Source organism: Pteropus vampyrus, unplaced genomic scaffold (assembly GCF_000151845.1).
Source record: "Pteropus vampyrus isolate Shadow unplaced genomic scaffold, Pvam_2.0 Scaffold35, whole genome shotgun sequence".
NCBI lineage: Eukaryota > Metazoa > Chordata > Mammalia > Chiroptera > Pteropodidae > Pteropus > Pteropus vampyrus.
Window position 1 is genome coordinate 2,727,051 of NW_011888816.1, and position 16,339 is coordinate 2,743,389.

Sequence of the window (16,339 nt, forward strand, 5' to 3'; positions counted from 1 at the left end):
AAAAAACACAACTTTATTTATTTAGCAGTTACTATTTTGTGTCCTTTTTTTTCACTCATCATCACAAACGACCTTTTCCTCACAATGTTTTACGTCTTTCAAAGACCTCCTGAATGGCTACGTTAATTTTCGTGATGGGCTCATTCGCTTTTCAGCTCCCCCTGCAGGACTGCGGACTGTGCATCTCCGTGCAGAACTTTGGTCCACAAAACTCGTAAAACACTTGTTCCGCAAGCGGATCACTGGCCTGACTTTAGTCTCAGGCACCAGATGCCCCCTTCCAGCCCGCCGCGCCTATGTCCACACCGCCGCGCCCTGGACCACCTGAGCCTCTCTCTTTCCGAACTCTCCGCGCCCTCCAGGCCGCCGTAGACTCGTGGTGACGTTTCGCGGGCGGCGGTGCTGGTTTCCCTGGTGACCGTTGCCGGGGCAACGCGAGAAGGCGTCGGGAAGAGGTGCTAGAGCTGTGGCTGCCAGAAGGCAGGAGTGAGCGCGGTAAGTGCGGAGAGGTGCGGGAGGGCGCAGGCTGGAGCTGGGGAGCCTGGGACTGCGGGGGACCCCGGCCTGGAGCGGGAGCGCACACGCTCGGCTGAGCGCGCTGCCTCTGGCCGGACGCAGAGCGAGGACTCTCTTGCCTCTTTCGATGGGTCTCCACACACAGCCCCCTCCCCTCTCCAGGCAGACACTTATTTTCCGCGCGGTACAGGGATCAGTGAGGCTCAAAGGGTGATCGCCTGCCCGAAGTCACACAGTCCGAACTCCACCTCGGGTCCGCCTGACCAGCGCCCTCTTCTGGTCTCTGCCACTGAGCTCCGCACCGCGCCTAGAGGTGGAGTGGGAACTGCGCGACCTGGCGGCACCCGCTTCCCCCAACCTCCCGCCCCAGGGCCAGCCCCCACAGGACCGGGGACACGAAGGTGGGAGTGCCCCTCAGAGCAGGAATCCCTCCGAGAGAACCAGTCATCTTCACCCCATTCCCAGCCCAAACTCATCCCTGCACTGATGCTGGCCTGGCCCGCAGTCAGTGAGCCCTGTTCTGCAGCCTTGTACAGGGCGCCCAACTAGGCTTCTCAGGACCGTCCTCTGTCCTCCCCCAGGACTCCAGATGGTTGCTGGGAATACTTGACGAGAATATGGGGGGTGGGGGTGAGCGGGGAGGAAGCACCCAAAACAAAACAAAAAGCAGAGAGGAGGAGGAAGAAAGAAAGAAGAAAAGAAAGACAAAGTGTCAGGCTGCTAGGGGCAAGGGAGGCTCATGCCTGGATGGGGCCGCAGCCCTCCTCACTGGTCCCTGTCCCTTGTCCCCTATGCGCTTGATTGCCTCTGGAATCTTGGCTTCGCCACAGGAAGTGGCGGTGGGTGGGTGCCCCTCTCCCCGTCCCAGGGCTCTAAGTCCTTCCTGAGCCGAGAGATCCTTCCATGCAGCCTGAGCCTTACGTCAAAAATAAATAAATAAATAAAATTAATAGGTTTTATATCTTAGAGCGGTTTTAGATTTACAGAAACACTGGACAGAAAATACAGAAAGTCCTCATATTTTCCTCTCTCCTTTCCCCCATTATTAACATCCCACATTGGTGTGGTACATTTGTTACCACCGATAATCCTGTATGTTGTTATTAACTTTATAAGTGTATAGTTTACATTAGGGTTCACTTTTTGTATTGTACAGTTCTATGGGTTATGTCAGGTATCCACCATTAAAGTTTCATGCAGAATAGTTTCACTGCCCTAAAAATCCCCATGTGCTGCACTGTTCATCCTTTCTTCCATCTCCCTAACCCCTGCAACCACTGATCTTTCTACTCTCTCTATGGTTTTGCCTTTTCCAGAATGTCATATAGTTGGAATCATATAGCATACAGCAGACTTTTCATACTGTCTTCTTCACTTAGCAATATGTATTTAAGTTTCCTTTATGTCTTTTTGTGGTTTGAAGTTCATTTCTTTTCATCAATGATTAATATTCCCTTGTATGGGTGTACCAGTTTGTCTGTTCACCTATTGAGGGACATCTTGATTGCTTCTGATTTTCGATAATTATGAATATAGCTGCTATAAACATTTGCTTACAGGTTTTTGTGTAGACATAAATTTTCAACTCATTTGGGTAAATATGATTGCTGAATCATGTAGAAAGACTGTGTTTAACTTTGAAAGAAACTTCCAGACTGTCTTCCAAAGCAGCTGTACTATTTTGCATTTCCACCAGTAATGAACGAACATTCCTGTTGCTTCACATCCTTGTCAGCATTTGGTGTTGTCAGTATTTTGGATTTTAGCCATTCTGATAGGCGTGTAGTGGCATCTCATTGTTGTTTGAATTTGCAATTTCTAATTACATATGATTTTGAACTTTTCATGGGCTTATCTGCCATCTGTATATCTTCTTTGATGAGTTGTGTGTTTTGATCTTTAGCTCACTTTTTAATTGAGTTGTTTTGATATTTTTAAGTTTTAAGAATTCTTTGTGTATTTTGGATACAGTCCTTTATTAGATATTTGTTTTACAGATTTTCTTCCAGTCTCTGGCTTGTCTTTCTATTCTCTTAATAGTGCCTTTGCAGAGCAGAAGTTTTTAATTTTAATGAAATACAACTTGTCAAATTTTTCTTACATGGATCATGCTTTTGCTATTGTATCTAAAAACTAATTGCCAAAACCCAAGGTCATCTAGATTTTCTTCCATATTATCTTCTAGAAGTTTTATAGCTTTGCATGTTAGACATAGGTTCATGATCCGTTTTGAGTTATTTCTTGTGAAGTGTATAAGGACTGTGTCTAATTTTTTTTTTTTTTTTTTTGCATGTAGACGACCAGTTTTCCCATCACCATTTGTTGAAAAGACTATTTTTTCTTCACTGGATTACCTTTACTTCTTTGAACAAGATCAGTTGACTCTTTTTGTATGGGTCAATTTTGGGCTTTCTATTCTCTTCTTGTAATCTATTGGTCTATTATTTCACAGATACCACACTCTCTTGATTACTGTAGCCTTATAATAAGTCTTGAATCCAACAGCATCAATCTTGAAACTTTGTTCTTCTCCTTCAATGTTGCATTGACTATTCTGGGTCTTTTGCCCTTCATATAAAGTTTAGAATCAGCTTGTTAATATCTACAAAGTAACTTGGTGAGATTTTTATTGTTATTGTGATTGCATTGAATCTATAGATCAAGTTGGGAATAGTTAACATGTTAACAATGTTGAGTCTTCCTATCCATGTACATGGGTCTTCCCAGCCAATCTCTCAAAGCACTTACCACCCCTCATTCTCAGTTCTGGCTCATTATTAGACTCACCTGGGAAGCTTTAAAAAAAATAGATGCCCAGGCCATAGTCCAGATAAGTGAAATACAAATCTCCACTGGCTGCATGAGTAGATGCTAACACTACAGGGCTGAGTTAAACCTCAAATGTCTTGTTAGTGCAGGCATGCTGTCTGTCTCCCAGAGGCTTATTGGGCCAAGGATACTCCATGATATATGATGAGAAAGATAATAACAGCTAAACTATTAGGAGTGCTTATATGCTAGGCACTATATTTCCATTCATTCTGTCATTTAATCCTTACGACCACCCTGTGAAGTATATAATGATTATCATCCCATTTTACAGATGAAGAAACTGAAGCACAGAGAGATTAAGTAATTTGCCCAGGAAACAGTGTATGTCCAGAAGTACCTGTTCCCTAGTGACTCCAACTGCACGTTGAAAATAGAAAAGGAAAAAGGTTTTACAAGTTGCTGTGTTCATTTATTTATTTACCCATTCATTTATTCCTTCTCTCATCTTTGAGCACCTGTTATATTCATTCAATGACAGTTCTACAAATATTAATTGAAAGCCTATTCTGGGCAAGATGCCGAAAATTAAACAATGAATAAGACATTAGACCCCAGCCCTTAAGAGGCCTCTTAGTAAAAGGAAGGAATATGAAGAAAGTCACAGATAATTATAATACGTTGAAGTAAGTTTAGTGATCAGTGGATATCTGGGGGATTCTAGGAGTCCACAGAGTGCCACCAGGGCACTAAAGGCTAGATGGGAGTTTGTGGGAAGGAGAAGGGATGCCTGGGGAAGAAGGCATCCCAGGCAGGTCAAGTGGCTGATGACGGTCACAAACCCAAACGCCTGCAGGGGCTGATTGCAAATGAAAGTGGGTGAATCCAGCAGGTCTCAGGGAGAGAACAGCATTTACTGCACTTATAACAGGCAGCTGATGTGCCAGCTGCAGCATCTGGGAGTGGGAGGGACCGTGGCTGAGTGGTAAGAACGTACTCTGCCTATAGGGAACGCCCTCTGTCAGCAGCTGCTGTCCATGTGGGACAATGGGCCCAGAATAGCCAGATCTGTAAACTTTTATAAAAGAAGCTGGAAATCTGGATTTAATTGAAATCTACAGATCTTTGAATGTTGGAAACAAAGTAAAATCCTAACATAGCATCCCGTGAGAGTCAAACAAAAATATCTGTGGGCTGGATGCAGCCCTTGGGCCAGCCAGAGTGTCCTCTGCGAGTCTTGGCAAGGCCTTGCAGAAGCAGGAGCCAGTTAGATCTGGTTTTAGAAAGGTCATGTGCAGTACAGATTAAAGAGACAAAGACGAGACCCAGGGAGCTAAGACGGGAAGCAGGTAGCCAGAGAGATGGGGAGGCACTGGGGGGATACTGGGGTGAGCCTGATGCCACCCAACTTCTGGAGCAGGCAGGAGATGAGGTGCAGAGGAGGTGACTGACCTTGTGATGTGAAACAGAGGCTGTGGATGCTGGAGGCAGCCGTGTTGTGGGGCTTGGCCACTGTGGGCCCAGCAGCCAGGGAAGGCTTTCTGTGGATGGGTCATAAGAATCACTGTGAGGGGCAGCAAGCGCCTGGATGTGGGGCAAGAGGAGGAGGAAAGGACTCTTCAAGGGAGACCACCAGGAGGGGAGACAAGAATAACATTTTGTTCTTACCAACACATAGCTGACAAAAGCGTTTCACGCACACACCTTTGCCTTTGCCTCTCACCACATCTATGGCCTCTGTGTCATCACCTTCTGCTCACTGAAGGAAGGACTGAGGCCTGCAGAGGTGGAGAAATTTTTTAGACTCACACAGCCAGTACAGAGCCAAGTTCACCACTGCTTTACATGCTGGTCACGGCCTTCGAGTTGCTTTCCCGACTCGCCGTTGACCCAAATGATTATGAATAGCTCTCGCTTTCACTCTCCAAAGTGACCCGATTTGGAAAATGAAGTCTGTGGTCCCTTCTTATAATCTGCAAAAATAGGGAATCACAGGATAAACTTATTTTTAAATTCTATTAGTTACATTTTCAAATAACGGGCTCAGTAGGGTTTTCTTCAATCTCTAGACACCTTTTCAGATCAAGTGTCTCTGTGTCAGGTTGACAGACCAAGGTCCCCAATCACGCACACTGTTTCTGCAGTAAAGTTTAATGGGAGCACAGCCACACACGCTCATTTACATCTCGTCTGCGGCTTTACATGCCGGTCACGGTCACGGCATGCTTTCCACTGCAGTGGGCAGAGTTCAGTAGTTGCAACAGAAGCCATACGGCCCACAAAGTCTAAAATAGTTACAGAAAAAGTAAATTGGACTCATTGTTGCAAAATTAGGCAAATCAGACTTTTCCAGTGAGGTGTAGGGACAGAGGAGCACGGTGACATGAGAACTTGGCATCGTGAAGGGGGAAACAGGCTGGGATGGGCATCTACTGAAGCTTTCAGAACGGGGGCCCGTCAGGCTCAGGGCTGTGCTCTAGAGAAGATATTCCGCCAGCGAATACAGGGTAAGAGGGGAGAGGGAGAAGGGCAGTGAGGGCAGTGGGGACCTGTTCTAGCAGTCCCGGGGACAAAACCATCCATCATTCATTCACCAAATGCTCATCTCATGCCTGCTATGCACAAGGCCCTGGTACCAGCACTGAGGATCCAGTGGTGAACATCACACAGTGCCTGCCATGGTGGAGCTGCCTGGGAGGGAGACAAGCCATCAACGAACAAATATAAAATGTGTCAGGTGAAGCTAAGCATGATGGAGAAAGATAAAACAGGGTAATGGGCACGGGGAGTGAGGGTAGAAATGCTTTCTACAATAGAATTGGGGAGGAAGGCCTTTCTGATAAGGTGACATTTGAGAGAGGCGAGCAAGGTGGACATCTGGGGAAAAGCAATCCAGGGGAGGGAACAGCAGCTGCAAATGCCCTGAGGTGGCCATGAGCGTGATAATGATAGCGGTCTCAGCAGGGATGGAAATATAGGGACAGAATCAAAAACATTTGTGGAGAATCAACAAGACATATGACTAATTGGTTGGTGGGTGGATGATGCAACTTGAGTTTGGTTTAAGTCAGGGATGCTTAACTGGCTATGCTTTAAAAGCATGTGGGGAGCATTTAAAAATTCCAGTGTTCATGCTCTATTATTCTATTTATGTGACGTTCAAAAGTAGGCAGACATCCAGAAAGCATAAGGAACTCAATAAGAAGGCAACACAATTTTTTAAATGGGCAAAATAATGTGAATAGACATGTCACAGAAGAAGATATGCAAATGATCAGTAAGTACATGAAAAGATGCTCAATCATGAAAATGCAAATTGAAACCACGTTGAGATACCACTGTATACCCACTAGAAAGATTAAAATTTAGACTGACCATACTAAGTGTTGGCAAGGATGTGGAGCAGCTGAAACTCTCACGCACTGCTGATGGGAATGTAAATGGTACAGACATTCTGGAAAACAATTTAGCAGTTTCTTATAAAGCTAACATAAATTTACCATACAACCCAGCATTTTTTTACTTCTAGGTATTTACCCAAGAGAAGAAATAAACATATATGTCCACGTGAAGGCTTTCTTGTATATAAATATTCATAATGGCTTTATTCATAATAGCCCATAATGGAAACAGCTCGGGTGTCCCATAACAGGTGAATGTATGAACAAATTATGATATATCTGTACAATGGAATACTACTCAGCAATAAAAAGGGATGAACTAATGACGGATGCAACGACATGGGTGAATCTCTAAAAGATAGTGCTAAGGAAAAACAAAGCAAACACAAAGATTACCTACTGTATGATTCCAGTTATATGAAATTCTAGAAAAGGCAAAACTGTAGTGACCAAAAGCAGATGAGAGTTTGCCTGGGATTGGGACTCCCTGGGGGATCGATTGCAAAGGGGTGTAAAGGAGCTTTTCGGTGTAATAGAAATGTTTGATCATGATAGTGGTGGTGGTTTACATAGGTGTATATATCTGTCAAAACTCATTTGCATACATAAAATCGGTGTATTTTATTCTGTGCAAATCATACGTCAATGGAACTGATGTTAAAAAAAAAAAAAAATAGACAAAACTCATCTTCAGTGGCAGAAGCCAGAACAGTGGTTACCTTGGGGGACTGCCTTGACTGGACAGGCACAACATAACCTGAGCAGGGGCAGGAAGTACCCTACACCTTGATCCGGGATCACCACAGGGGTGTGTACTTATGTGAAGAATCGTTGAGCTGTACACTCAGGATTTATGCACTTTACTGTATATAAATTATACCTCGATTAAAAAAATAATGACATCCAAGCCCATTTCTAGAAATTGGGATTTCATGGGTTCAGGGATATATCTAAGCATTGTTATGTTTTAGGAGCTCCTGTGAGATTCTAATGGTCAGCCGGAGTTGAGGGCAACTGTTTTAGGAATAGGAAGGGGCGAAGTGTTGAATCGGAGTGATGGGGGAATATTCTGATGCCATTTGAAGTCTGGTGGCACGGTCAGGACCAGGGAAGGATGCTCAGCTTTGGCTTTTGGGGGATTTGAGGTTAAGGTGGGTCTCTAAGCTTCCACATGGACACATGTAAAGGTAAGCAGGAAACTCCAGGGTTGGCGGCTATGGACAGGGCTGACTGTATGCTGAGCGTTCTTGGGAACTGCACGCTTTGTGGACATTGCTTCAGCTTAGATTTCTTTTTCTACTTCTAGGGCAAGATGGCAGAAGACGAAGCCTCTCAGGACACCTTGCGGCTCCAGTTCAAGGCCATGCAGGAGATGCAGCACAAAAGGTTACAGAAGCAGATGCAGAAAAAGAAGGAAAAGGAACTGAGTCTCAACAGCAAAGTCGATGACCAAAAAGAACCCTTGGAGATCTCTGATGGCCTCAGTTTTCTCCAGGCTGGGGAGCAAAACTTGAAAAACAGCTTTGAGCAGAGGTAAATGCAAGTCCGAACTCTCCCAGGAGCACTGCAGGGAGGTAGGGCGGTGGGGGAGAAGTGATTACAGACACATCACAAGGTTGATTAGATGCGTGTTTATAAACTGAGACGAAGAGGTTTTGACACAGAGGATGCAACCAAAGACTGGCATCCGATAGATCTGTGCTCCCGAGAAAATAATTTGATAAGAAATGTGCTTAAAAACCATTTAAAGTCAAGTTGAAATTTCAAAACTCATAAGCATATAGTTTATTCACTTGAATTAGAAATTTTTTTTTTTTTTTTTTGCAAATACCGTCGACCTACAATATTATATTAGTTTCAGGTGTACAATAGTCACATGAATTTTCTTATGCAAAATCTCTCGTGGAAAGTGTGTTTGGTTTTCTGAGGAGCTGGTTGGCTGACTCTGATGGTTTATAGATCTCATCTGAGGTTATTGTCTCTGCCAATTTCCCTTTCCTGACACATAGCAACACATAAGCCTGCCTGTCCTAAGGGAACACTCTGTGGGTTCCTTGCTATTTACAGTTGGTGGAAAAGTTGGAAAGAGTCCAGAATCTTCTCATTTTGCTCTAAATTTAACAACACAGGTGCATATTGATCTATACTGGTTATTAGAAATGGGAGTCTGTATCGATACAAAATTCTCTGCTAGATAATTTACTAAAAAAATTCCCAACAATTGTTAAGCTCTCTCTTTGCTTCTGGTTTCACCCAGAATCTTTTTTTTCCATCTTTAAATTCCACTTTTTATAATTTCTCAATTTTCAACATGTTCTACTAAAAAATGCTAATTGGGAGAAAACAAAGATTTCTCAATAATTGAAAAAAATTCATATGGCTCTTAAATATTAGCTCAAAATTAACCCCAGATCCATTTCCAAATGATCTTTCCCCAAATCAGAGAAACTAATTGGTGGAGACTTGAGCCATTGGTGGAAAAACAACAATAATAATAATAGCTGTTACCCCATACTTAGTGTAACTGTAACTTCTATAATTGACTTACTTCCTGAGCAACTGTTCTAGGGAGCCTGTCGTGTGCGTAATAATAGAAGTGATCACAGATCCATCGGTCACACGTTTCTCATGTTCTGAAAAAAGCCTGCAAAACAACTGCCTAGGACTTATGGCTCTGACCATTCCTCTGTGCTCTTATAATACATATATGCAATGAAGACTATAAATGTCCTTCTAAGCATCACACGTTTTGCTATATATCGATTCTGCAGTCAATTCATTCTAAATGCTTCATAATACATATTTTGATTACATCTTAACCCATAACTAATTTAGATGTGTGTTTTGTTTTGTTTTTTAGTTCTAAACTTATGATGGGTTTAGGGTTTTGTTTTTTTATTTTATTTTTGCTATATTTTTAGTATTGATTTCTAATTATAGTCAATTGCCATCATAGAAAAGGGTCTGTATGATGTCCATTCTTTGTAGCTTATATTAATAAATATACTTTTTATGCATGTTCTATGGATGCTTAAAAGGAATAGAAATTCTCTGAGTGGGGGTTTTATATCTCTCTGTCGAAAACATAATAAACTATGTTATTGAAAACTTCTTTCCCCTTTCAAATGTGTGTGTGCGAGTGTGTGCATGTGTGTGCCGAATCACTCCGTTTCGAGGACAGTAGATTAAAATCTGCTCATTGTGATTTTTCAAATTTTGCTTTCCTGTTTTGTACAGACCAGTTCTGATCATCACCCAGAGCCCAACGAGGTACAACAACCCTGGGCAGTGAAGAACCGATCCCTGCCCATCGGTCCCCATGAAGAAACAGTAATCTCGCCTTTGCCTTGCAGGGTGCTTGAAGATGAGATTGAGCAGCTTCGCCATCAGCTCAGGGAAACAGTGGATGAGAACGGGCGACTGTATAAGCTGTTGAAGGAAAGGGACTTTGAGATCAAACACCTCAAGAAGAAAATAGAAGAGGACAGATTTGCCTTCACAGGTAACTCCACCATTGTTGGAACAGCCCCCGCCCCAAAGCCCGGGTGCCCTGAAGGCCAGGCCCCACTGCCGTGGGGCCTTCCCGGCACGGCAAGCGCAGGTTCCAGAGGGCAGGTGCCCAAGAAAGAGTGCCAAGGGTCAGGTGTGGTCAAGCTGTCCAGATAAGTCCTGGAAATGAGAGCGAGGATAGAGGGGGAGACCAGGCCAAGGACGTCCGCACGCCAGGAAGTGGGAGGCCCAGAATGGCAGGCAGGCGTTCTGGGCAGTGTTGGTGACTCTGCTGGGACTCATCACTCCGTGATGCTCGCTGTGTGTTCACTGGGCCAGCAGGATCCACTTAACTGTGGTGCTCTGGCTCCCTGTTGAACTGTGGACGTGAAAAGTGCTGGTAGGAACAGGCATTTACTCTATAGCATTTGCTATTGCTTCTCCAGAAAGGTGGATGACGCAGGATTTCCTAGGACCCACGGCTTTAGTGGACCTTGGCCCTTCAGGTCTGGGCCAGACCTTGTCTCTGTCAGTGGAGACACTGGCCCTGTGGATGTGGTAGGGACCTTCGCTTTGTGCGTTTAAGATGACCTTAGCCCTGTGGGTGTGGGCTGGACATTAGCTCTGCAGTTATGAGCTAGACCTTGGCCCTGCAGAGCTGGTGAGATCTTTGGCCTCTGCTCCATGTATGCCCGTGGAGCAATTCCCAAGTGTCTGACTAATAAACCACAAAGTCAGTGTCACCAGAGAGCAACAGGCCTCACCAGACATCTGTCAGAGCATCCCTTCCTGCCTTTGATCTGAAAGGCTTTTAAGGGTGAGTCCACCCAGAGGACCAGCACTGAATTAAAAAACAAGGGACTCTGGCATCTCAAAGGCCCTTGACAGCCAAGTGTGCCTCCCTCCATCTGTTAGCCTTTTCTGTCTAGAACAAAAGCACACCAAAGAGAAGACTTTGTGTCGTAAGGGACGGAAACGCTCTCAACCTGGCTCAGGGTTCCGATGTGAGGGGGCCGCTTGCCCTTTTGCAAGGCTGCAGAGAAGATGGTTGGGCTCCAGCAGGAGAGCAGACAGCCTCCCCACCCCAGGTGACCTGCGAGACTGGGCTACTCCCTCCTGCCCCAGGAGAGTTCTCTCTCTCTTACCCGTCTCTGCCAGTTGGCTCACGGCCTCTGATCGCCAGCCCCAAATCAATCTTACATGCCCCTCCTCTTAAATCCAGTCCTCACTCTGAAGTCACCGTTTCTGATTTCCGGCTTCAGGTTTTAAAGAGAAAAGTCTGACTGGCCCGGTTCATGTTTTTAAACCAGGCCATGAGTGACAGGCTGCGGGGCAGGCGATGGACTGTGTTTTTAGTGGTTGCTATAGTTTAGTGGATTTTTTTTTAACTCTATTTCTTGATACTAATTTTTTTTAAGCCTACAGCACCTAGTATTCTCAGGCAGTCTCTCATCCAAGTACTAACCAGGCCCAACCCTGCTTAGCTTCTGAGATCAGACAAGGTCAGGCGCATTCAGGGTGGTATGGCCGTAGGCTCGGTACTATTTTTTAGTGATCACTCTAGTGATTACAGTGTACGGACTTAACTTTTTACAGTCTGCTTAGAATTACTATTTTATCACTTCGAGTGGAATGAAGAAACTTTGCCACCCCGTAGTTCCCTTTACCCACCTCATCGCAGCTTTGATCTGTATTATTTCTATATATATTGAAAAATCCCATCAGACGGTATTACCTAATGTTTGCTTTCAACCATTATACGTATTTTAAAGAACTTAAGGAGACGAAAATAGTCTACTCTTCTTACCCAAATGTCGAGCATTTCTGTGCTTGTTCGTTCACTCGCGCCCCGCCTCCCCCTCTCGCTTATGGGTTAGCAGCTCAAGGGCGGAGCTTGTCCGTAGACAGGTTCGGGAGACAACAGGAAAAAAACCAGAGGGTTCTCCCCATTCTCTCTGAGCGCCCCTTCCTGCCCGTTAGACTAGAGAGGGCTTCTCTAGACCTCTTCCTGAGGTCTGGTTCCAGGATATTTAATGCTCTCCAGTCCGGGGAGGAAGACATAACCCAGAGAACTCACCACTGGACTATTCGTACCCCTAGACCTGGTGTCCATCCCAGCATCCTAGGCCCTTTCTCCTGAGGACTCCTCATCCTATTCAGCGGACTGGAGGTTGCCAAGGGCAACCTATTCACTGCCTGGCTCAGGCCAGCTGCACAAGGCTGGGCAGAGTTGATTTGAAAACCATCGAACACCTTTGTTCACCTTCCACCCGTTGTCACTCTCAGACTTGTTCTGAGGCGCATCGCAGTCTGAAAAGTAGTTCCAAGAAGGTATCTCTGCCACTCACCCGCCGCTTGGAGTGTCAGCAGCCTTCGGGGAACTTGGTGACCCTCTGGTCAAAACCGCTGTTGCACGCGTGGGGAAACTGCCCTCCAGCGAGGGCGAGGATGGACGGATGGACCGCAAGGCTACCCAGCCAGCTCCCGCCGCCTGCTCCTGAACGGCCCCACGCCGCGCAACCGCCCCCATTTCCATCCCTTCAGTCGGCCCTGGTACAGCCTCCGGCCCTTGCCTGCTGCCTTCCGGCTGCTTCCTCGGACACGCCAAGCCCCTTCCTGCCTCCGGGACTTTGCACCTGCCATTTCCTCGGCTCAGAATCGCTGTTCCTAGCTGGGAGCGCTCTTCACGGCCGACCCCTCACTGCATTCCTCCAGGTCTCTGTTCACACATCACCTCCCCAGAGAGGCCTCTCCTGACCGTCACTGCATGTAAAATAGCATCACCCGCATCCCTCTCAGCTCCTAGCTCGGCCTGTTTGTTTCATAGCAGTCATTACTCCCACGTATGACAATACATGTTTATGCGTTTGGTTTTTATTATCTGTCTCCCCCGCTAGAATGTAAATTCAGTGTCTTTTTTACTCGCCATTGCATCCCTAACACTCAGAGTGTTCAACACTTGGTAGAAACTCCATACATATTTACTAAATGAGCATACGCATTTGTATTTTTAGGTGTTACCACAAAATTCTGTGTAAGAAACAACCACATACTTTCGGCAGCATTTGGCAATAAGCGTTGATTTGGCTCAAACATCTGGGGGTTAGTTGGGGAGGAGTTGATCTAGGCTGGGGCTCGGCTACGGTGGTTCAGCTTTGTCCCATGTGTCTCTTCCTTGTCCTGGGACCAGGCAGCTGGCCTGCCTGTGTTCCTGTGGGAAGAGCATTTAAGTACACAAGTGCTTTTCAAACTTCCACCTGCACCTTATCTGCTAGCATCCCATTGGCTGATCCCAGAGTCAGGCAGGCATAGAGGGGTGGAGGGAGTACACCCTTCTCACTGGAGGGCACCGCAGAATTGCAGAACCCAGGGTGTGGGTGTGTAACCCTTTCAGTGAGGAGGGCATGAAGAACTGGCACAATAAACTTATCGCCCGTGGAATTAAAACTCTGCTTCCTGATTTTATAATTTTCCTAGAACATGCTGAACCTCCAAGTGGCTGCGTCTCCACTCACTAGAGCTGGGTTTCGGGGTGCCCGCGTGTGCGGTCACTCTCCCGAGCCTCTGCTCCGCCCCGGGCATTCACACCAAGCGGCTCGAGCTCGTAAAGGCTGTTCGTTCTGTGCCGTGAGTTCGAGGCATGGGCCTGCGGTTTTTAACTGACCTCACTATTTTCCTTCTTAGGGACGGCCGGTATGGCGGGGGACGCCATCGCCACCAAAATCGTCGAGCTGTCCAAAAAGAACCGGGTGCTGATGGCAGAGTCGGAGGGCGCAAAAACCAGAGAGAAGCAGCTGAGCAATCGCACCCAGGAGCTGGAGCGGGAAGTGAGGCCCTTGGTCATCCCTCCCTCCGGAGGGGACCTCGGCACCCGGGGCCCGTCCTCCCGAGTGGGAGCCACACTTAGATGCTTTGGGTCCTTCTGAAGGGCTTGTGGGTCAGTGTTTACAGTCTTTGTCACATCCTGAGAGGGGAAAGTGTGTCCGGAAGCCAGAGGGACACAGGTCATGGAGAGGCGGCCTGGCAGAGTGGTTAGGACACGGACCCGGAGCCTGGCTGCCCGGGTACGAATCTCAGCTCCATTCCCGACTTACTCTGTGACTTCGAGGGAGTCATCAACTCTCTGTGCCTCAGTTTCCTCCATCCATCACGTGCAGGAATAAATACTCACCCTAGGTTTTCTGAGCATTAAATGGCTTAACATTGTAAAGTGCTTAGAACAGGGTTGAGCATGTAGTGAGCACTGGATAAACGTTGGTTAAATACATTAATGGGGACCCTAGCCGATTCGAAGCTGTTGCCAGGAGCATTCCACCGGTCGGTGTCCCTTTTGTCCATCTTCCTCTTGCTGCTGCTCCCTGCCCCCGACTGCTAATCACAAACCCCTCCAGTCGCACAGGGGCATCGCCCCAGCAGTTCATGGTCCCTGAGGAGCTAGAACGGAATCCATGTGCCAGAGAGAACCTACACTGCTTCTCCTTATATGGCTGAAGAAGCCGAGGCTGGAAGAGGTCAGTTGAGAGGCTTCCTCAAGCCCCACAGTGTGTGGTGATGCCGGTTTCCAGTCCGATTCGCTTGCTCTCCAAAATCCTCTCCAGTCACTGTACCTGGCGCGGAATCAGAGCTGCTTTATTCTACAACAGAGATTTTGAGACTCATCGCAGGCTCTGAGCCAGGCCCTGGAGAGACTTCAGGGAGCAAAACAGGCCGGGTCCTTGCCCTCCTGGGGGACGGACCAGCCCCCAGGGCTTCCTCTAGGAGGGAGCAGCCCACCGGGTCCCTGGAGGATGGGAAGGGGCCAGACTCGGAGTGGCTGGGGAGCGGCTTCTGTGCAGGGCCCAGCGGGGGCTAAAGTCTTGAGTGGGGCAGAAGGCCTGGAAAGAGAGCCATGTGGCCGGAATGGAACAAGATCAGGTCCGAGTGCTGGGGGGCGGGTCCTGCCCCGCCTTGTCAGGCAGGGTGGGGTCTTTGTGGGAAGAACGATAAGGAAACCAGTGAAGGGTCGGCCACCGGCTGGATACCGTGGTGGCCTTGGCTGCCAGGCGTGAGACCACAGAGCAAGTTTCTCGGTGTCTCTGCCGCTGTCTCCTCGTCTGTAACGCGAAGTCCGCGACCCCTTTGCCCTCCCCGCCCAGGCTGTCGTTAGAACGCAGACCCTGGCTGCAGTGTTATTATTTATCAAGCTGTTAGGGAATCCTAGGGGGTGCCCATCCGTGCAACTGGGGCACTCAGCAGACAAGCCATCAAACCGTCCCCCACGTCAGGGCAGTAGGTAAAGGAGAGCTCGTCCCTCAGTAATCCTAGCGTGAGATGAAAGGCCGCCACCAAGATGGGTAACCGCATGGCCAACGGTGACGCGTCCCTCGGGCCCCGCAGTTGCTGAGCAGATTAAATATTAAGCGCGAGATTTGCTTTTCCAGCTGCAGATGGCCCTAGCCAGGCTGCCAGCCAAGGGGGCCACCGATGCAGGAGCCAAGACGCCAAGGACCCAGACGGGAGACAGAGCCTCGGTATGAATTCTCTTCTGCGCCGGGGACTCGGTGAGGCAGCCACGGGCCGGGCCTCCCCTTTGCCATGGGAGTGTAGGTGCCTCTGTCCGGGGCCCACCTGCACCCCACTGCTGAGCCAGTGCCACCACCGCAGCAGCCGCAGAGCAGCCACCAGGCAGCAGTCCCCAAGCCAGGAATGCCCCAGTCGAGGCCAGTGAGGGTCTGATTCTGATTCAGTCCCCCAAGAGGGAGGTCAGGAGGTGCCCGAGGACCCTGGAGCCCTAGAATTTCAAGGACCAGGAGGGAAGGCCTGGTCCAAGTGGCTGCCTGCTCTCGGCCCAGCTGTAAAGCTGCTCCTTATAGCATCTGCACTGGGGGACATCGGCCTCTACCTTACCCAGGGACAGGGCGTTCCCAATGGGGCCCTTGCTTTTAGGAGGGGGCAGTTTATATTGTGAGAAGTCTTCCCTTTGTGCAGCTCCAAGTCTATAGAGTAAAAACGACTCTTGGGAATGGGGGCTTGTCCCCAAGATCCCATTTTGCTAAGCCGGTGAGCAGTCGATGAAACGCAGGACATGGGAATTGCAGCTGCCTGAAAGGAAGACCGTCTGACTCAGTGGGCTACTAGGGAGGGGCATGGAGCCCACGCCAGACAGTCAATAGCACCAGAGTCTC

General features: G+C 47.7%; 1 protein-coding gene and 1 non-coding gene across 2 annotated transcripts in view; one reads left to right on the plus strand and one right to left on the minus strand.

Annotated features, from left to right (window-relative positions):
• Positions 1 to 71: 71 nt before the first annotated feature.
• The window catches only part of CCDC13 (coiled-coil domain containing 13), a 46,239-nt gene continuing 29,971 nt past the window's right edge, over positions 72 to 16,339 (plus strand). Inside the window, exons 1-5 of the mRNA XM_023529029.1 lie at positions 72 to 495; positions 7,993 to 8,219; positions 10,040 to 10,188; positions 13,860 to 14,002; positions 15,596 to 15,685. Of these exons, the coding sequence (XP_023384797.1) occupies positions 7,999 to 8,219; positions 10,040 to 10,188; positions 13,860 to 14,002; positions 15,596 to 15,685 (603 nt within the window). The 5' untranslated portion in view covers positions 72 to 495; positions 7,993 to 7,998. The remainder of the gene's footprint in view (positions 496 to 7,992; positions 8,220 to 10,039; positions 10,189 to 13,859; positions 14,003 to 15,595; positions 15,686 to 16,339) is intronic.
• On the minus strand, positions 11,592 to 11,710 carry LOC111738125. The gene has a single exon (XR_002779707.1). It is a non-coding gene; the product is annotated as a 5S ribosomal RNA (ribosomal RNA).